Here is a 23,382-nt window from a genome sequence, read left to right as displayed (position 1 = left end):
TTTCCCCATCTAAATTTTGACACAACAATATCGTTACAATCATCTTCAAAGTCTTTTCATTTAAATTATTTTAAAATCGAAAATGAAAATTCACTATTGATTTGAAAAATGAAAAAGCAAAAATTAATGGTCAATATTATTGGCCAAATCATAATAATTTTATAACTTTTACAATTAATTGTGAAAATTCGTACATATCTAAAATGTCATGTGAATTTGTAATATTATCCAATTTATGACTTGTTTCGTAACTATTTAATTTTTGAAAATGAAGCTTATACATACTCTTTTTATCTCTATTTTTTTTTTTTATCTATTTTTACCAATTTTTTCAAAATCAAACTAAAATTTAAAAACTATAAAAATAGTATTTAATTTTATCTTTTAGAATTTGGCCAAAAATACCATTCTTATACTTAAATAAGATGTTAACCAAGAAATTCAAACAGAGTCTTGATTATTACCAAATATTTGTGCATTTGATTAATAGATTGTTAAAATTCCTACATTTTTGAGTTGGCTACGGCTTGTAATTCTTTTTTTCCTTTTTGAAAAGTGTGGTTTTTAGTATTAAAGAGTTTGATTATAGAATTTAGTGCGTGAAGGGCCTGTTATGAATAAAATAAAATTTTGCCGCCTTCAAATTTCAGAAAAGTACGGCGACTTTTGAACGCGCTGAAGTTGGCGCTTGTTGAAGACGCGCGCTCCGGCAGTGAAGAGAGGATATCCGCTGACTCGCTGGAAGAGCTGCTTTTGGATTCTTTATGATCCCTTTGACTTTGACCAACTTCCCGATTCACCTAAACTTGTTATTAACTAATATAATATCATTTTTTTTCTTGAAAGAAAAACTAATTATTTACCCGAAAATTAAAAAAAATTTAGGTCAAAGTTCTATATTGAAATTTAACGTCGATATATATATATAGTGATCGATTTAGGAGATTCATGTCACGATAGACACAATTTTAATCATGAACTTTTAAATTTAAGTCTATATATAGTTTTTGAATTTTAAAAAATTTCTAATAGGTACTCAAATTCTTATTTTTTGTTTATTAAATTCTCAAAATATCAATTTTGCATCCAATACATCTCTTATATATTCAAAATGTTAAACATTAAGACCCCGTTTGATAACCATTGCATTTTTTGTTTTTAGCTTTTGAAAATTTGACCTATTTCTTCCTTATTTCTTACAATGATTTGCATATTTGTTGAATTCATAGCCAAATTTCAAAAATAAAAACAAAATTTTAAAAGCTGACCCCATTTGAACATTTTGATTTTATTTTTGAAAAGTAAGTCTATGGACATACCTTTCACTTCCAAATTTCTTCATTTGTTATTTATTTTTTTACCAATGATTTAAAAAACTAAGCCAAATCTTGAGAACTACAAAAAGTAGTTTTCAAAATGTTGTTTTTGTTCTTGAAATTTGGTTAGAAATTCAACCATTGTTCTTAAGAAAAATGTAAATCATTTTAAGAAATGTAGATGAAATAGGCCTAATTTTCAAAACCAAATGGTTATCAAAGGGCCTAAGTTTCACTATTTTCTATCACTCTTTAAATGAAATTTAAACTTTCACTTATGAATATCAATTTTGCATTGAATAGTCTCTTACATATTCAAAATGTTATATTAGATATTAAATTTAAATATATAATATTTTAAAAATCAATGGATATATTAACTAAAATTTGAAACATTTAAGATTTAATTAGTAACAAAAATAATAAATTTTAAATTTAATGAAACGGTTAATTTTTAATATTTAGATTTATTAAATTTAAAATAGAAAATTTATACTTTTATTAGACATTTTTAAATGACTCACTAGATTTAAAATTAGAAATTCAATAATTTATTAATCACAGTTTTCAAAACGTGTAACTAAACTTATAATTTGACTTTCATATAAATATATAACTTTAATGTACTAATATATGGTATTTAAATTAAATAATATTAATTAAAAATTACTACTTCACATAAATATATATATATAAAAAAATAAAATAAGATATTTATAGTTTTTTTTTTTCAAAAAAAGGACCAAGTATTTTTTAAAGCTATTGGGTGAAAATTTTAATATAGATGTTGAATAATTAGAAATATGTATTAGCAGTATGGAAATTTAAAAAAAAATATATATATATATATGTTGACCAACGAAGTAGTAAAAGTAAAAAAGGAGAATGAAGAATCTGAATAGATTATTAGAAACGTATGGACCACTACAGGAGATAGAAGGGGTGATGACTTTTGCTTAAAGGCTAGTGCCTGTCTAGAAAATCTTGCTCAATGGAATAGAAATAGGGTGAATGGGTCGATCGGAGGTGCTGTTAAACAAAAAGAAAGGGATAATTCAGGAAAAAGCCGAGAGGGAATTAGAGCATTTGGATGAGGAAGAAATGTACTGAAAACAACGGTCAGGTGAGGACTGGTTAAAATGGGAAGATAGGAACACTAAATGGTTTCATACACGGACTTCGCATCACAGGAAAATCAACAAGATTCATAGATTGCAATCTCAGGATGGCTCTTGTGTGGAAAATGAGAAGGAGATGGCCGAAATGGCCACTCGGTTCTTTGAAAATCTTTGCAAGTCTTTTAACCATCATGCCGGACAGTGTCACTAAAATTTTAAATGTCATCCCTCAGACAATCTCGAATGAGACCAATGCTAATCTTGTCAAACCTTTTTTTGCCGTTGAAATTGAGGCTTTTGTGAAAAGTATGCACCTTCCAAAGCGCTTGGTCCTGACGGATTAAACGCCATGCTCTTTCTGCGTTATTGAGAGGTGGTTGGGGATGCGACAAGGTTGTGCCTCAATATCTTGAATGACGAGGATCGACTGAAGAATCTTAATTATACCTCAATTGTGCTCATCCCTAAGGACAGTAATCCTTTCTTGATGTCGGATTTTCGCCCCATTAGTCTTTGCAACGTTGTCTATAAAATTGTGGCTAAAGTTTTGGCAAATCAATTGAAAGAGGTACTGGATCTTATTATTTCCTCTTCGTAGTCTGATTTTGTCCCTGGGAGGCTCACATGGATAATGCTCTTATTAGATCCGAATGTGTGCAGTCAAGCGGTCTGGTAAAACTGGGGTCGTTGCCCTTAAATTAGATATGAGTAAAGCGTACGATCGGGTGTAGTGGGGGTTTCTTCATCAAGTAATGGGGGAACTTGTGGATTCAGTGGATTATGCATTGTGCTGAATCTGTTACTTTCACTGTCATCATCAGCAATAACGACTATAGCAATTCAAACTATCTCGTGGCTGAGGTATGGGGTGTTGGGTTGATGTCCTAAATCTTGTAGGGTCCTCTAGTTGGTAAACATTGTTGAACAAATTCTTGATGTATTTAATAAAAAATTTTATATTTTATTCATTGTTTATAAAATATATGATATTTTAGTTGCATTAACCACAAACCAATAAACTAACATCCAAGGATTGTTGGGATTGATGTCTTAATTCTCCCGGTGGTCTCATAGTTTGTAAACATTTGATACACATTGTTATTAATAAAATAAAAAAATACATGTTATTTTATTGCATTTACTCATATCCAATAAACTAAGATCTATGGTTATTTTATGTAAATTAAGCATGTATGTAAGACATATAAGTGGATCATGCCTTAAGTAATAATCTAAATGGTTTGTAGTGTAAGGATAAAGGAGGGATACCTTATTTTGGTCTGTACTTACGAGCAATTTGTGAAGGGACACTATTAATTGGTTATATGGACACAGAAATATATCTGTAGTGAGAAGAGTGCAGCTGCCGGTCTTTAGTGGAGTGTCCGATAGTTAATGGATAGTGGATCTCGTGACTAAAGAGTTTAGTCAGTTATTCACGTACTGTTGAAGTTTCAAGCTATAGGTCCATGAGGTCCCTTGGTAGCTCAATGGGTTCAAGTTGAGAATCGGATTTTGGGTTAGTTTGAAATGTTCAAATTAACAAGAGAAATATAATTATATGTGATATAATTGGTGTGATGTATTAGATACATTAATTGGAGAAATTAATATAAATATGATTTATATTAAGTATAATAAAATAGAAAAACAACTATGATTTATATGTTTCATATGATGAAATATTAAAACTATAGGTTATAAATATAATATGATAAGTTGGTTATCATATTTATTTATAATATGTTAATTATATGATAACTATTTTTTTTCCTCTAATAACCGTTTGAGTGGGAGGTTATTGGTGAAGGATCTCAAAACGAGAATTTCATGAGCAGGTTTAGATCGCTCCGATTTTCACAGTGACCAAAATATAAACGATATACATTCTAAATTAACAGTTATGCATAATAAAACTCAACAACAACATGCTCAGTATACAATAAAGCATAGAGAAGAGGTTCATTACCAGAGGAAGACGGTCTTCGAATATATGAACCCACAGCAGCAGAAGAACTCCACCGATCTACCAGCACCCCGGCGAGTCTCTCGTTTGATACTGCACGATCCGAACGTACACGAACAAGGAGCCGGGGACAACACCACCAATAGGGAGACCCAGGTATCCTCGATGTCAAAAACCCAGAGAGTGGGCTCTAGTGAGTTTGGTAGAAGACGGAGGAGAAGAAATCGTGTAGATGCGCACACGAGAAGAACTTTGCTATCGTATAGCGGGGACGCTTATTGTATAGTAAAACTACACGATCGTTTAGGAAACTGGTACATGATCGTTTAGGGAATGCGCGAGTTAGATGATCGTTTAAACGATTGAGAATCTATCGTATAGGCTTTCAACAATCAGTCTTTCACGATTTCTTTTGGGTGCGGGCTTTCTTTTTGCACGAATGAATTGCCCAAAAATTGAAAACGATTTTCAACTTGTATCCCGCCGGTTACCTTAACCCTCGCGGCCCACGTTCCCACTTACAAACGTGAAAATGGGTTAATTATTAAATAATTAATCAATTAATTTATTTAATAAATATAATCATATTATATTTATATCTTATAGTTTGATATCATATATCTACTATAGTATTTTTCCTATACTTGATATAAATCATATTTATATCTAATTTCTTCCAAAATATTGTATCTCATACATTTAGCCAATTATATCATATATAATTAACCATTCTAATTATATCATACATAATTGTACTTCCTCTTGTTAATTTGAACATTTCAAATTAACCCAAACACTGGTTCTCGACTTTATCCAAGCTACCTAGGTGATCTAATGGACCTGTGGCTCGAAGCTTCAACGGTACGTGAATAGCTGACTAAACTCTTTAGCCACGAGATTCACCATCCGTTAACTATTAGTGATTCCACTAAAGACCAATAGCTGAACTCTTCTTACCACAGATATATTTCTGTGTCCATTGGATATAACCAATCATGAGTACGATGACCCTTCACAGATGCTCGTAAGTACAGCTGGACCAATTTACCATTTTGCCCCTGTAGTTACATCTCACTCCTTAAGTACCACTGATTCCTTTAATGAACAATACAACATAGTCCAACTATGTGTGAACACCTCTCAGGCTATGAGAAGGTGTGTGGCGCTACATCGTTCAAGCCCTGGAATTAGCCCTTAAAGGAGCCATCTATCTACTTACCCCTGCCTCAGGGAAGGAGTGAATTCTTTCTTGTGTAGCCGAGTTTCCAGCTTCCAAATCAAACATATCCTCAAAATGGTAGGTTTAAATCGAAGACTTGGCCACTTGCACCCATACAAATCAAAGAATCGCCTTCAATGGCAAGAGTTCCCAACTCACTCAGGATTGAGGTCATGTTACCTATGGTCATCCTAGTGAAGTGAAGTCCCTGTCATGAATGATATTATATAACGAGACATAACACTTCATGGTCAGGTCTTATACAAACTCTTTGTATAGGACGCCCCCGCTTGCATGTCCCCAATACGAATGATCAGGATCAGATCATCTGTGGCAAGTCACAACACTTGTGACCATTCCACAAAGCGAGCCGCGTCCGTAGCATTACCAGGATAAGGTTTCCCTCATATATCCATATACTACAGACCATTTTAGTTATCACTCAAAACATGATCCACTTGTATGCCACCACATGCATGCTTGAGTCACATATAGATAACCAGGGATTTGATGTTTATTGGTTTGTGGTAAAGCAACTAAAACAAGTAAATGAGCAAAACAACAAGATGTGAAGTAAATATCATATATTAAGAATCACAGGTGTTCGTATGTACTATTTACAAACTACAGAACACGAGACTTTAGGGCATCAACCCCAACAATTGGAAGTTTTATGGTAATCGTGAGATAAAAGAAAAATTGTTTTCCAAATTTAGAAGTTGGATCCATTCAGATAATTCTCACTGAAAAAGGGCTATCAAGTAAAAGGAGTTTTACTAAGCGATAGCGTTGACAGAGTCTACACGATCGTTTAAGAGTTGACTATACGATAGTTACTCTTTTGATCGTTGCTACACGATCGAGTAGAAAAGTCTATGCGATAGGCTTCATTTACTAAACGATTGAGTACATTGTTTATGCGATAGACAGTGTTCTTATCTCCCACTTACTCGATTGTCTACTCAATCGCATATCTTCTGTCTTCCTCAAGCCAAGATCATACAGAGCCCACAACTCCTAGATTCTCACACCGAGAATACCAAGGTAACACTTATGGTGGTGTTCTACATCCGTTTGTGAATCGAGTTGGACTTGATTGAGTTCGAGGTGCATTCATACGATCGTTGTGTCCGTGTTGTGTTATTGGTTATACCGGTCGTTGCGTTCGAGTGTATTGTTGGACACATTGGACGTTGATAGAGGGATACTTGAAGAATGGTTCTTCAAAGGTACACATACTCTATCCCTTGAATCTCTTGTAGCATGCTGCAATTTCTATTGATGCATAATATGTATATTTCTGTTTAAGACTGTAATCATTGTGTTCATTCGAATGGAATTTAGAACGATCCACTTCTGCCACTCATGGAGATCTCTATTTGTGATTTCCTTTAAGGTTAACTTTGTAACTTAAACATGTATGTGGAGACATATGGGTGGATCATGTTTAAGTGATAACCTAAATGGTCTGTAGTAGATGGATAGGGTTGGGTACCTTATCATGGTGACACTACGGGTATGCGAGTATGACCCATTTTGTAGGTGTTACAATGGTTGTAAAATGCTACAAATGATCTGATCCTGATCATTCATGTATAGACATATGAGCGGAGATATTCTATACAAAGGAGTTTATATAAGACCAGACCACGAAATGTTTAGTCTCATTATATAACACCGTTCATAATAGAGACTTACATTTCACCAGGATGACCATAGGTAACATGGCCTGAATCTTGAGTGAGTTTTGAACTCATGCCTTTGAGGGCGGTCCTTTGATTTGTATGGGTGAGAGTAGCCAGACTGCCGACTCAACAAGCCTACCATTTTGGGGATTCGTCTGATTGGGGAGCTGGGAACACAACTACACAAGATGGAATTCGCTCTTTCTCCGAGGCAGGGGCAAGTAGATAAATTGCTCCCTTAAAAGCTGATTCCGGGTCTTGAACATTGTGGCGCCACACCCTCTCCTGGCTCGAGAGGGGTTTAATCATAGTAGGACTATTATCTATTGTTCATTAGAGGGATTAGTGGTACTTAAGGAGTTAGATGTAACTACAGGAGCAAAACAGTAATTTGGTCCAATTGTAATTACGAGTAATTTATGAAGGGTCATCGTACTGTTGATTGGTTATATCCAATGAACACAGAAATATATCTGTAGTACGAAGAGTGCAGTTGTCAGTCTTTAGTGGAGTGCTCGACAGTTAATGGATGGTGAATAATGTAATTAAAGAGTTTAATTAATTATTCATGTACCGTTGGAGCTTTAATCTACAGGTCCATGAGATCCCCTTGGTAGCTTAATAGGATTTAGTTGAGAATCAATTTTTGGATTAATTTAAATTATTTAAATTAATATAGGGATTTAATTATATATGATATAATTGTCATAATGTATTTGATACATTATAACTTAATGGGAGGAAATAAATATTTGAATGAGATTCAAATATATTTTCTATGAATGAGATTCATAGTTGTTAAATTTAATATAAATGAGATTTATATTAAATGCCATAAAATAGAGAAAAGAAACTATAGTTTATATTGTATGTGATACAATATTAAAACCATAGGTTATATGTTATATTTGATATAATATATAATATGATAAGTTAGTTATCATATTTATATCCTAAATAATAAGGAAGGGAGTTACAACTCCCTTCCCTATCTTTTCTCTCCACCCACATTAGTGGGGTGGTTATTCTTTATGGCAGGGAGAATAAAAGAAATTTTTTTCTTTTTATTCTACGTTGTTGTTGAAGGATTGAGAGAAAGAAATTATAGAAGCGTTCTGTGTTTTGTGTGTTCTTGAGATATTTCTCAATCTTCCTCATCCACCTTAAACTTTCCCTCTTAACCAAAATAGTCAGAGCCCACCACTCCTGGGTTCTCACCCTGAGAATACCAAGGTTATGATTGTGGTAGTGTCCGGGTTTTGGTTCGAGATTAATTTTGAAGAAGGTCTTCAAGAAGTTCGTGATCTGTATGAGGAAAATCGTGAAGAAAAGTTCTACAAAGGTGATATTTCTTGAAACCTTTTCTTGTAAAGCATGCTGTAGTTTAGATTTTAAATGCATATCTTATAGTCTATTTACTGTAAACTTTGTATTCAATAATTAATGAAATTTGGTCGATCTACTTCCGCTCAAGGTTCTCCTCATACGAGTTCTTTTAAGGGGACCCTTTGTCACCCTATCTATTTCTTATTTACACTAAAAGTCTCTATACTCTTCTGCAAGAGGAGGAATGGATTGGTCACTTTTCAAGTTTGCATATTAATCCATATTGTCCTTCTATTTCTCACTTTTTTTGGTAGATGGTAGTATTTTCTTTCGGGCAAAGGAAAAAGACTAGATGGTTATAAAATAGGTTCTAGAGACATGTGAGAGAGCTTCTTACCAGATCTCAAAATTCTTGGCATTAATTGGGGCCTCAGCAATGCCCGTCTGGGTTGTAGGGATAGCTGGTTGGAAATAATCTCTGATAGTTCTAACAGCTCCACCCTGGTCTCCTCTGGCGTCGAGCTCAACTCTTCTGTTCCTTCTTACTCTTTTCAAAGTCCGTTTAAGTTCTGGATCACAAGGAACAAGTTCAGCCTGTTGACTTCTTCGCATACACAAGATTCAACAACGACTACAAAAAAAAAAAGAAAAAAAATGCCCAAATTAAGATCAACTCAGTCTTTAGCAATATTAAGCTAGCAAAAAAAATTTGTGCCAGTCCCCGGAAACGGTGCCAAAAACTTGATGCGTTATGCCCAAGCACACGCGATCGAAGTAATAAATCCCAAATAGGGTATCGTTCTCAAGCAAAATTTTTCTAACCTAGCTATCACAATTCTTTGTCAATTTTATCCAGGCAACCAAAAGATGACTTTTATCTATAACTACGGATAACAAAAATTCAGTCACACACAAGAACAATTCAGAGCAAAACAATTCCAAGGTGTTGTTTCATTTAGAGAATACAATGAATATGACATGCAATTGATTGAAACTGATAGATTGAGGCTAGAAGTTTTAAAATTAGGAAATCCTCTCTCGAGCTCAAACCATCATAATAATTACCCATCAACCAGAATCTCTTCTATCGCTTGAATAGTTATAACATTAAGACCCTCCAATTGCACCCCTTATTATTCTAAATTCACTCTCGTGCAATTTCGAATAACAATCTAAATTATTGAGTCCAACGAATTAAATTCTCTCTTGAGAGATCTAATTAATTTAAGTTCATTCAATTAATGGCCAGTTAATCAAAAACATTAAGCACAAATAATTTAGAAATCTATGTAAAGTCAATCAACTGTAAATTCAATATTCAAAGTAACATCCCTAAAATCTACAAAACCCTAGAAACAGAGTTTAGTCACGTATGATTCCAATAACAGTATTCAATAAACAAAAAATCATAATGGCAAAAAATAAATCAACAAAGAAGAACGATCTCCCCTCAATAGGTTCGAATCCCAATCACGATATTTTTTACTCTCGCCACGAATACTGGATTGTTCTTAAACAACACTGCACAATCATGATCAATCCAGAAACGCTCTCAAATCACTTCTTAGTCAAAATCTCGAGTCTTCAACCAAAAACGATAAGAATTATTCTGTTTTGGCTCTCATACGGACTATAATATATCAATTCAGCTCTATATTTTTCCTTTTCTTAGACCTGGCAGTGCACGTTCTTATTTATAATATACTCGTAGCGTTGCAACATTACAAACCAATGTTGTAATGCTGGCGTCATGCCAGGCATGTGTTAAAGTCGTAGCGTTGCAACGCTACGCTACCCTATTCCAACTTACTCTCGGGTCTACAACGTTAAGGAGTAGTGTTGCAACTTTCTTCCAATGTTGACTCCCCTAAATTTCCTTCCAAATTTGTCTCTTTTCTTGATCTTGGGTCCTTGGTTTCTTCTTAATTCCATAGCCAACCCGTAATTGCTCAAAATTGGAGTTTTGCCCTGGGATTTTGATCATTTTCGCACAAATTGCTCCTGATGCTTAGTTTCCTGGAATTACTCAATAAACCACATCAAACTAAACAAAACTAGCAATATTAGTTCTAAATTTGAAGGTAATAAACGCACTTTTTAGATGCTTTTCACCACCCTAAACTTAAAACTTTGCTAGTCTCGAGCAAAGAAAAGAAAGAAACATAAAGTAGGAGAAGTAATGAATACTGAAATGAAAAGGTTCAAGGCATGCAATCTCTTATTCCTTCATAAACTTCTCAACATATATAACACTTATCCATAGAAAAATTCAGACACAACCTAATCGTTGAGAGTTTCTAAAGCCAAAACTTTGAATCCTTTGTGTGTGTATGTGTCTCCTTCTTTAATTCAAAACTCAAAAACTGACTTAAGATTTAATTAAGCTTCATCAGTTTTCCCCCTAATCTAGCTCAAGAACCAATCATCAAGTATCACTACACTCAAGGAAGTAATATGCCCACTAAGGTGCCTTATTTATGTTTCTCTTCATTTTTCTCTCTCTCTCTTTTTATATATCTTATTATTTTTTTTACAGCAAAAAGACCCTAATTTGCATCATTTTACCTAGCGGCACTGACTTTCACACATCTACTGCAGGGAACCATACCCAGTCAATTCCCAGGTATCCTAACTGATCACAGCAAAGGCAACTCTTTTTACCCCCATCCATGCATACACATTACAAGTTTACAATAATACAAATATATTTATTTTACGCACATGAGTATACTCTCTCTATATATTTTTCAATGGAAATAATAATATTCTTTTCTTTCCTCTTAGTCTAACATTACAACCCATCATGCAAGATACTCTATAATCAGTGGGGTCTTTCGAGGTGACAACTAAATTGACTTAAATTAATGTTTTGTTCAGTTAGAGGTTCTAAATTAAAGTAGTTTGTGCTCAAGATAACAGAGGATACAAAGAGGGATTCAGAATAAAGAACACTCAAGACAAGACTATTTTATCCAATTTCTACTTCAAAGCATGGCATACATCATGTGTGACTCATCAACCATCATAATAAAAGAAAGGAACCAAATAATACAATTCAATTAGTCTAGTATTCTTCCTAACCAAAATCAACTCTTTTTCAAAATTTTCAATTTTTCTCAATTTTTTCTCAAAATTAACAATAACATGCATAAAACAATCAATTCAAGACAACATGCATAAAAACACAAGATTCAAGCACAAAGTATGCCCCCACCCCAGACTTAAAAAGATGCATTGTCCCCAATGCATAACATTTCAAACAATCACACATCAAGCTTGAGTAGTGAGCAGGGATTCACGAATCTGGATGGCGAATTGGTGCTTGAAAACACTTGAGCATCCTTTCCAATTGAAGATCAAAACAAGAGAGGTGGCTCTCTATCTTTTAAAAAAAATCAAATAACAACTAAAATCAAACTGAATTAAAACAAGAACACTTGGGTTCCCTCCCAAGAAGCGCTTAGTTTAACGTTTTTAGCTAGACCAGATCTCTAATTCAGACAAATTTTAAGGTGGCGTCATCATTTCATGCACAGCAACACCTGGAATATATATTTTTCTCCCGCACTGACATTCACATAAAAATTTAGTCGAAGAACAGTTATAAAAAAAAGCATAATCCTCTCTCTCTTCGTCCACCAGTTCAATATCTCCCTTACGAATATAATCGAGAAAATTTACTGTTCCTTCCTTTGGAGGTTGTTCAGAACAAATTACCTTTTCCTTGCCCTTTCCTTTACAAGGAGACTGTTCAGAATGTTTACCATCTACTTCGTTGACCTCTTGGCACAAATTTGCAGGCTCATTAGGTTTGGAAGAACGAAAGATGTTGAATTTTACCTCTTCATCATTCACCTGAAGTGTAAGCTTGCCATCATAAACATCAATCAAAGCTTTGTTTGTGGCTAGGAATGGTCGTCCAAGGATGATGGGAATTTCAACATCTTCTTCCATGGCTAGGACCACAAAATTTGCTGGGAAGATGAAATCACCGACTTTAACCAGAACATCCTCTACTAAACCATGAGGATACGTGAGGGAACGATTTGCCAACTGCAATGAGATCATTGTCGACTATACCTCTCCTATGTCCAGTTTCTTATACAAAGATAAAGACATCAGATTAATTGAGGCTCCTAAATCACATAAGGCCTTTTTTATCGTCAAATTCCCTATAGTGCAGGGGATCGTAAAACTCTCAGGATCCTTTAACTTTTGTAGTAGCTTCCTTTGAAATATAGCACTACATTCCTCATTTAAGCTAATTGTCTCATACTTTTCTAATTTTTTCTTTGAAAACAACATTTTCTTCATGAACTTCATATAGTTTGGCATTTATTCCAATGCATCTGCAAAAGAAATATTAATGTGAAGCTTCTTAAAAATATCCAAAAATTTAACAAATTGATCATTCAATTTCTTTTTCTGAAAGCGTTGGGAATAGTGCATTTTATTCAATACAACAGGTGAAGGTTTGAATTACTCCCTGATTTGGATGATATAGGAACATCATTCTTTTTTCCTTTATTCACATTACCAGCTGAAGGACTCAATACCACCTGTTCCTCTATCTAGTCTATTACAGGATGCACAATAGTTTTCCCACTTCTCAAGGGTATTACTTTCAACTCTTCCCTTGGATTCTCCGTACAGTTAGGAAAAGCTCATTTGTTCATAGTATTCAATGTAGTAGCGATCTAGCTAACATGAACCTCAAGGTTCTGGATAGCTTTCCCATGATTCGTTACTGTGCTCTCCAACAAATTGGTTCTGCTCCTTGACTCCTTATGAAATCCCCAAGCAAAGCCTCCACATATGAAATCCCCAAGCAAAACATTCTTATTGTTAGCATATGAAAAATTCTCATGATTGCGCAAACCTGAGTGATAATGAGTGGGTTAGTTCATCTGATAAGAATTTTGATGGGCACTTTGAAATTGATTTGCTTGGCGCACATAATTTTTCTACTCAGGGTTAGGTACCTCCCATAATGTGAGTTCATTACAAGCTACCATCGATGCAATCAATGGTCGAGTACCTGTGGACAAAAGATTAATGGCATTAGTCAAAGTAGCCATATGCGTCTTTAAAACATTTACCTCATCGAGTTTCTAAACTCCAACCACTCTTAGATGAAGATCGTTATGAGGGCCAATTATAGCTCGTGGCAGCATGTCCTTCAATAATGCCTGAGTAGCATCAACAGTTTTTGCAAAGATTGAGCCACCTGCAGCAGCATCCAAGATGGATTTCGTTGTACTGGTCAACCCATTGTAGAACAACTGGATTTATAACCAGTCAGGATATCCATGTTGGGGACACTTCCGCAACAACTCATTATAGCACTCTCATGCCTCGAATAACTGCTCGTCCTCTCTCTATCTGAATGTGCCAATTCTGTTCTCAGTCTGCGCTCGTTTTCGTAGGAGGAAAGAATTTGTTCAGAAAGGCTTGAGCCAACTCATCCCATGTGGTTATGCTTCCCGTTGCAAGTGACTCCAGCCAATCTTTCGCCTTGTCCTACATAGAAGGAAATAATCTCAGTCTAATGACATTAGAAGAGACTCCATTTAAATTTACTGTCTCGCTAATTTCCAAGAAAGAGCGGATATGCTTATGTAGATCTTCATGTAGAGTTCCTCTGAATGTAAGGTCTCGTGCCATTTGAACTAAATCAGGTTTTAGCTTAAAATTATTGGCATTAATTAGGGCATCAGCAATGCCCGTCTGGGTTGTAGGGATAGCTGGTTAGAAATAATCTCTAATAGTTCTAACAACTCCTCCTTGGTCTCCCCTGGCATCGAGCTCAACTCTTTTGTTCCTTCTTACTCTTCTCAAAGTCCATTCAAGTTCTGGATCACAAGGAACAAGTTCATCCTATTGACTTCTTCGCATACATAGGATTCAACAACAACTACAAAAAAAAAAAAAAAAAAAAACTCAAATTAAGATCAACTCAGTCTTTAGCAATATTAAGCTAGAAAAAAATTTGTGCCAGTCCCCGACAACGGCACCAAAAACTGGATGCGTTATGTGCAAGCGCATACAAACGAAGTAATAAATCTCAAATAAGGTATCGTCCTCAGGGATCGGCTTGAGCAAAATTTTCCTAACCTAGCTATCACAATTCTTTGTCAATTTTATCCAGGCAGCCAAAAGATGATTTTTATCTTTACTATGGATAACAAAAATTCAGTCACACACAAGAACGATTCAGAGCAAAACAATTCCAGGGTGTTGTATCATTTAGGGAATACAATGAATATGACATGCAATTGATTGAAATGGATAGATTAAGGCTAGAAGTTCTAAAATCAAGAAATCCCCTCTCGAGCTTAAACCATCATAATAACTACCTATCGACTTAAATCTCTTCTATCACTTGAATAGTTACAACATTAAGACCCTTCATTCGCACCCTTTATTATTCTAAATTCACTCTCGTGCAATTTCGAATAACAATCTAAATTATTGGGTCCAACAAATTAAATTATCTCTCGAGAGATCTAATTAACTTAAGTTCATTCAATTAGTGGTCAGTTAATTAAAAGCATTAAGCACAAATAATTTAGAAATCTATGCAAAGTATATCAATTGTAAACTTAATATTCAAAGTAACATCCCTAAAATCCACAAAACCCTAGAAATAAAGTTTAGCCACAAATGATTCTGAGAACAGTATTCAATAAACAAACAATCATAATGGCGAAAAATAAATTAACAAAAAAGAACGATCTCCCCTCAATAGGTTCGAATCCCAATCACGATCTTCTTGACTCTGCCACGAATATCGAATTGTTCTTCAACAACACTACACAATCACGATCAATCTAGAAACGCTCTTAGATCACTTCTCAGTTAAAATCTCGAGTCTTCAACAAAAAAGGATCAAAATTGCTCTGTTTCGGCTCTCGTGCAAACTAGAATATATCAAGTCGGCCCTATATTTTTCCTTTTCTCAAATCTGGAGGCGCACGTTCTTATTTATAATATACTCGCAGCATTGAAACACTGCAAACCAACATTGCAATGCTGGCGTCATGCTAGCCGCGTGTTAAAGTCGTAACGTTGCAGCGTGCCCTGTTCCAACTTGCTCTCAAGTCTACAGTGTTAGGGAGCAGCGTTGCAACATTCTTCCAACACTGACTCCCCCGAATTACCTTCCAAATTTGTCTCTTTTCTTGATCTTGGGTCCTTGGTTTCTTTCTAATTCCATAGCCAACCCGTAATTTCTCATTGATCATTTTTGTGCAAATTGCTCCTGATGCTTAGTTTCCTAAAATTACTCAATAAACCACGTCAAACCAAACAAAACTAGCAACATTAGTTCTAAATTTGAAGGTAATAAAAGCACATTTTAGATGCTTTTTACAAGTCTATATGGAAGACACCTTATAAATGTAGCTTCCCAGAGGCCAGCACAACGATGAGATTGTCACATTCCTCCCCAAACTACCCTCTTAACCTTGAGAGGGGTGTGAGAATGATAGAAATCATCTTCACGATAGTATCTATTGCCTGACTTTTAGGATCGATATGACAACCCTAGAAGGGGGTGAATAAGGTTTATTTAAATTAATTAAAACTTTTTCCTAATGTGGGCCCTATTAAGCAAATTAATAAACTTTTTGCTAACAAGTAGTTTAAACAATAAATTCATGCAAATAAATTCAACCCAAAATAAAGTTAATAATACTACTTTAAAGCACCCAATTTGATTCTAATAACAAGATTGATAATGAATGTAAAAATTTAAGAACTATCAATCAAAATATACAAATATGAGCAATTAACTTCAAGAACAAATATTGCAATTAATTTCATGTAATAAATTATAATAACAAATTAATTGCAAAATTAAATAGGAGAGGAATAGAGAAATTGACACCGGTAATTTTATAGTGGTTCGGCACAGCCCGACATACATCCACTTCCCAAGCTTCTCTTGGGTATGTCACTACGAACTTGACTCTTTCCACGACTTAGAGTCGAACTTCTACAACGTTCCTTTTCCAGGTGCAAGAACAAACCCGATTCTTTTCACGGTTGAGGATCAAACTGTTATAACAACTCGTTTTTGGATCAAGAGCAACTCTTACAAGTTGGAAAATGTTAAAGAATACTCTTACAACTCTCTTAATAGAGTGGATTTACAATTGTTAATCTCGCACAAATCAATTCTCACGATACATAAATCTCTATAAAGAATTAAATGGAAAGAAGAAATAACGAAGCTTAGCGAGAACAACAATGGTGGCTTTTAGGATTGTAAAAAATGTGTAATTTTTTTTTTTTTTAATTTGAGAGAAGATGAAGAGTTTAAAAAGAGACGAAGGTAGGTGAAAATTAAATTCAATTTGGGTCATTGGATGTTGATAAAAGAAAATTGAATGGTGGAGATTTAAGCTCAACTAGCCGTTAGACACAATATATATATATGTATATATCTTAAATTATTTTCTTTTGAAACCCAACAAAAGGTATAAATCCATCATGTCACAAACATAACATGATATTAAATTTTTTTTCTTTTCAAAACCAATTCAAAAATCAAAAACCTACCATATATCACTATTCTATTGCTCCAAGTGGCACCTTTCAATTGGTCCACTTTGATGAAAAATAATCTGCCACGTCATCAGTTCGGAATTTTTTCATTAAGCTTGTTTCACTTTTATCTTCTTCGTTTGAGCTCCGATTTAAGTGAATCAAATAGTGTTGGAACTGTTGTTCCGAGCTTTACACAATGGATACTTAAAACACTAAAATTATTGGTCAATAAGTTTAGATTTTTTATTATCAAAATATTAATTAATTAATTTGAGATTAAGGGCCAAAAAGCCAACATGACTTACTTACACATAACTTCTCATGATATTATCCTCGAGGAAAATGCATAATGTCTACAAATGCATGTATTTTCTTTTATTCCTTATTAAAATATTTCAAATCTACATATCATGACTTTGGTCTCATGTACTTATTTTACATAACATCAAACTTGTCAATGCATGGTGACTCGACAACTATGAACGTAAAGTTTGAAATATGACTCTTCAACAATATGGTAGACTTCATCTTCAAGAGGTAACTGGAACTCTTCCACTACTTGGGGGGAAAAACATTTGAAAAGCATGAGCTAGGAAGCCCAGTGAGCGACAATTTTAACTATTAAACATAACTTTAAACATTTTTTTACCCGATCGTAATAGATAAATTTTTAAAGATTATTTCATTAACATCATAAATGCATAAAATCATCACAAGCGCATACTCTAGTTTACCACAATGAGATAGACCAACATGCGACCGCACTCAGCTCACGTACGTTTCGAAACATGTGGCCAGGTTCAACTCACATAGATTCAACATTCTCAATAGTGGCCAATTATAGAGCTACAACGTATAAGACAGTTTTATCACTTCTCAATGCCTGAAAGAACTATATAATAAAACATACCTCAACGCATAGAAAGGAACTTACAAAGAAATACACTTCAACACGTGGTTCATAATAAAACATATTTCAACACATGGTTCAATCCATTTTAACGGATCAAAGTTCACCAGAATAATTTATAAATACCACTCGTAATTTTGATCATCAGTCTTGTACCTGAGTTATCCTGGTGAACCAACTTAACACTCCCAGTTCTCGTTGGTGTGAACCAACTCAATGCACACAGCCTGATCTCGTCGTACGTGCACGTAGACATACATCCTACTTTCTTGTCACAGGCTCAGAAGCTAGATCTGAAGATCCTCTGACCATCCCATGCGGTACTACGAAAATATAATCACGTAAGTGGAAGAAACCACTTTTATATACATTATCAACCATACGCTTACTCAATATTTTTTATATGAGTCATCTTAAAACATTAATTTACAAACTATGCGCTTTAGCCATAGTAAAACATATTTTCATGTTATTCAAAACATCATGTTTTCAGCACTTATTAAATAAAGAATTCTTCAACGCGTCAAGTTCAAAGCATCATATTTACAAAATATCTTATTAAATCAATAAAGCTTTACTTAAAGACAACTATTTATTGCATCGAAATCATATTTTTACTTTTATGGAAGGGTTGCTCATAACTTTGAACCTTGGCTGTCAATGCATGAAACGTGCATTGAGTACCCTACACTCGACAACCTATCCACCCAACTCCTTTAAGATGCCTCTTTCCTTCCTCCACCCTTGCCTGCTTACCCTGCTAGACAAAGAGTTTAACTCCTCCCAATTTCCTACTCCCCCATCTCTTTAGCCTTAGACATAGTATTTATAGTCTCTCAAAACTATCCTTATCGTCAGAAGCATTGCTCTCTACCCACCTACTCCACCTCAAGTGTAAACCCTAGAACTTGATTTCCTAAATAGTATTGTTTGATAGTCCATATTGTTTTCAATTATCTTAAAGAATGCTTAGGGAGTTAGTTTTTATCTAATTAAATTAGAAGTTGGTAAGTGAATTAATAAAAAAAATGGAATTTTCCTAAGTGTTTAAAATTTTGAATTATTTAAAGAGAAGGAAGCCATGTGTGAAGGCTTGTAGCATGAGAGAGATGCCTAGAAGGCCTTGACGACAAAGCCAAAGAAGGAGTTGGCATTGACAAGCTTAGGCGATGTGCTTGGTGGGAACGACATGGGAGGCTTGCCAAGATACAAGGAAGATGGCAAGGAAGGCCTAGGCGAGGAAGTGAAGGTGAGTCTTGGGCAAAGAGGATTGTAAGTTTTAGGCAATGACAAGGTAGTAGCATGGGCGGTGAGGAGAGCCTATAGCTGAGAGATTAGAGAGTGTGAAGGCCATGCCATTTTAGATGTTGATGTGCTAAGGGAAGCAATTTATTTAGCCTAATTAGTGGGCTAAGTGGCATAATTAGAAACTTAAGACAAGATATTATGGCATGATGTGTCACTTAATTACGCAAAGTAGCCATGCAATAACAAGTATAAATAGAGGCTGAAAAGAGGAAATCGTTTTTACGAATTTTCTCATGCCAAAGAATAGGTTTTTCAGCCAAAGTGAAGAAATTCCCACGATTTACTAGTGAAATCTTGAAGAAATTGAAGGTCGTTCTGGTTTCTAGACTACTTCGAGCAAGCTATGAATATTGGTGGATTTTTAACTCTCTAAGAAGAATTAGAAGCTCTAATATTGCGGTAAGGTAGATATGTAAGAAGTTCACAGAAGGAAATTTTGAATTTTGATGAAAAGATTTTAAGTTATAAGTTATGGAAGTTTAATTTGAAATTTGATGTTGAATAAGCAGGCAGTTACATAGGTTGAAGAAGTAGGCAACTGGTCGAGGACTGAGGAAGTTGGCGTTGAGTAGGGCTGGCGGTAAAGTGTCTCTCACAGCGCCCCTCACACGCCCTACACTTATTAGGCAAGCAACCATGCAACCCAAGCGACCAAGTTTGCCCGTTTCCTAGTCTGTGCGCGCCCTTGACGCCTAACACGCATGCATAACAGCCAAGAATGCCTCTCATATGAGCACTTGTGCGCATGACTGTCGCCCACGAGGGGCCACCCGACTACCTTATGTGCGTGCCTGAGGCCAGTTTGTGTGTCCTAGCACCCATACCCAATGTCCGTGTGCATGCACCTTGCACCATTCGGCCCATTGGTGTGCATAGGTTGTCGTAAGCTTAGTATTGGCCTAGTCTTGGAATTTTAGTATTGGTAAGGCATTGTTGAGTTCATTAAGAAGTATTATGAATATTAAGCTATAAAAATGCATAAGTGTGGACTCTATAGAAAATGTAAGGTTTAACTTAATATAAAGAAAAAATGACCTAAAAGGTTAAGTTGGTTAAAGTTATTTAAGCTCAAAGGTGAACAAGTATCATTGACCAAGGGTTATTCATTTATGTTACAGGCCAAACGAAGATTGGAAGGGCATATAACCCTTTAGGAGCTAGTTAATAATTGTGAGTGATAAAGTTTTATAAATGCTATTCATAATGTGCTTTCTATGTTTTTGTTCATGAACGCTTTACCTTAAATGATTTCAAAGCCTAGTTTAGCCAAAGCATGATTTATGTTGAATGAATGATTTATCTAGCATGAAGCAAAGTTTCCAAAGTATGTTAAAGCATGAGTTTTCCTTTTCATAAGCTACAAGCTTCAATGCTTCTAAAACATGAATTTCTTCTAAAAGGAAATTTATATGCTATGGCTCCATATGATATTTTAAGTATGATTTCCATGATACCAAGCATTCCTAATGTGTTCATAAAACTTAATACCATATTACCTATCTTTAATGCCATGTTTTCTTAGGAGTGTTGAATGAGTTTAAGTACAATGGATGTTTTAGTTAAAGCATGATTTCAATACCACAGTTATGAATTCTTGATACTAAAAGAGATGAAGGTATCTAGGATCCTAATACTGAAGGAGATGAAGGTATCTAGGGATTACACTAAGCTTACGATCTTTGGGACCCACTTTAGCACACATATAGGCTTTAGACCGTGTGTTAGAATGCTATTAGCCTTTGGGGCATATCTGCATTCACGTATGAGTATAATCGACGCTAATGGTGGTATACTAATTCCACCACAACTAAGACTATTGACATTAAGAGTATGAGCAAAAGGAGGGCACAAAGTTAAGTATGAATGTTTTATGTGATTTGCAAAAGATATGATATGTTTCAGGGTTTCTCAATGATTTTGTGAATGTTCTAATGTTTTAAAGTTTATAAGTTTAAGCGAAGCAAGCTATAACCCTGAGTTCATGAAAAGAATTTCCATTTATCAATTATTCTCTAATTTCTTCAGCTTATTTATGTTTATGAACATTTATTTTTAAATAGTCACTCACTAGGCATCCCAACTCATTTTTTCATGTTTTCCCTCCCCAGATAATGGTCGAAGTCTAAAGTCTAGCTTACAGTTTCCAATCTGCCACAAGATAGTAGATCTCTGATAGACCCTGACGTTTGCTTAGGTTCTTGTTGTGACTTAGTTGGTTTTAAAGCTCATGTACATATAGTGGGAAAAGGGTTAACTCAACGTTTGTAACTTATGTTTTAGATCTTGTGTTATAAACTTTGGTTGTAAATATGTATATAAGTTGGTGATGTGTTAGTCCCTTTTATATGAAAAGCTCTAGTTACTTTAGGGGTTTGAGATGGAATGCATGAACCTTATAAATATTTATACTTGTGTATCAAGTGATATAGAAGCGAGGAAACATGTTACAGGTCTCAGTTGGGCAGTAGGTATTATAAGAGGGTTGACATTTACTGTCTTTACATCTCTTTTTAGGTTAAGAGGGTAACCCAGAAGGGGCTGTGACATCAACTCTTTACAGCTTTCTTAGTCTCTTTTCTTCTTAGATTTCGTTTACACAACTTAATAAAATCAAATTTCTTTAATTTTTCCTTACCTAATTTTTATTCCTTTATTTTACAAAGCTAAATAATTCTTTCTCTTCCAATTTAATTTTTATTCTTGTAAACTTAAACTATCTCATTGTTAATTAATCGCTTTCAACACTTCTAACTCCCCACTTATTTCCCACAATTAATTCCACTTTAGTCTAATTACTTCTTAATTAATTATCATAGGATAAGGGAGGAGGTTATTATAGAGACCATCTGGGATTTGGACAAAAAGGGAGTATTTACTATTAAAACTACTCTCTCTCTCTATATATATATTGCATTGGAAGCTGGCTCATTCCCATTAAGCTCATTGTTCAACTAATGATGCCTCTTTGCAATTGTGGAAGGTGTTTTGGAAATCTAAGGCCTTACCTAAGGCTAAGATTTGTTGATGCAAAATCATCAACGACGTCATTACTACCAAGTATAATGTGACAAGAAAAGAAGCTCACTCTAATCTTTTGTGTGTTTTGTGCAGGGCCTAGACGGAAACTTCTTCTCACTTTATATGGAAATATAAAGTAATGAAGGATATTTGGCACCAATTTTTAAATGCTAACAAAGGATACTATGAAGGGAATTGAATCCCAACGGAAGCGTGTGATCACATTCTTTAATTCTTGAAACAATTAAAAATACAAACGAAAGAGAAGGTTAAGAACCATACCGTTGCAGATACGTGACCACAACGAAATCTCCCCTTGAATCTTGCTGTCTCCTTTTTGAATTCTTCAAATTCCATGAGGTCTTCCTTGCTATGACTCTGGCAAGGATCCAATTTGTAGAAATCGCTTCTTGAAAGAATAAAAGGAATGGGAAAAATAATTTTCATGGAATTTTTCTACAAAAAGCGGGAGAATTTGTAGAGAGTTTCAAAGTAATCTTAGAGATTATTCTTGTAGAGAATGTATATTATGAGGGTTCCCAAGGGCCTTATTTATAGAATTCTATGGGTTACTCCTAATCCTATTGGAATAATCTTTTTGCAGAGATTTTAAATTAAATATTCAATAAGTAAAATATTCTTTCAAATAAAATCACATTTTAAACGATTTATCTCCGGCAGAATCTTTAATTTGAATCTCATTCAAATTAAATAGTTAATTATCTGAATCCAATTCAAATCAATTAATTAATTCTCTCTCTAATTATTTAATTCAAATCTCATTTAAATTTAATTTAATTATATGGATCTCATCCAAATAATTTTAATTATTTGAATCATATTCAGAATTTCTTTCCATATTATAAATTTTTTACTTGAATCTCATCCAAATAAACTTTATAATAAATCATATATTTAATTGTATCCAATACAATTAACATTTTTCCTTAAAATTTGAACACTTCA

At 34.4% G+C, this 23,382-nt stretch overlaps 1 protein-coding gene across 1 annotated transcript; it reads right to left on the bottom strand.

Annotated features, from left to right (window-relative positions):
- Nucleotides 1-12,137: 12,137 nt before the first annotated feature.
- Nucleotides 12,138-12,698, bottom strand: LOC150037767 (uncharacterized). Its single transcript, XM_090311019.1, has 2 exons — nt 12,348-12,698; nt 12,138-12,197 (listed from the first exon to the last, which is right to left on the bottom strand). The coding sequence occupies exons 1-2, from the start codon at nt 12,696-12,698 to the stop codon at nt 12,138-12,140; spliced, it is 411 nt and encodes a 136-aa protein (XP_090167145.1).
- Nucleotides 12,699-23,382: the final 10,684 nt, after the last annotated feature.

The sequence above is a fragment of the Benincasa hispida genome, chromosome 2 (assembly GCF_027475165.1).
Source record: "Benincasa hispida cultivar pf3 chromosome 2, pf3_genome.v1.1, whole genome shotgun sequence".
NCBI classification, from domain to species: Eukaryota; Viridiplantae; Streptophyta; class Magnoliopsida; order Cucurbitales; family Cucurbitaceae; genus Benincasa; species Benincasa hispida.
Note: the sequence above shows the minus strand (reverse complement) of the source record. Positions and strands in the feature narration are given on the sequence as shown.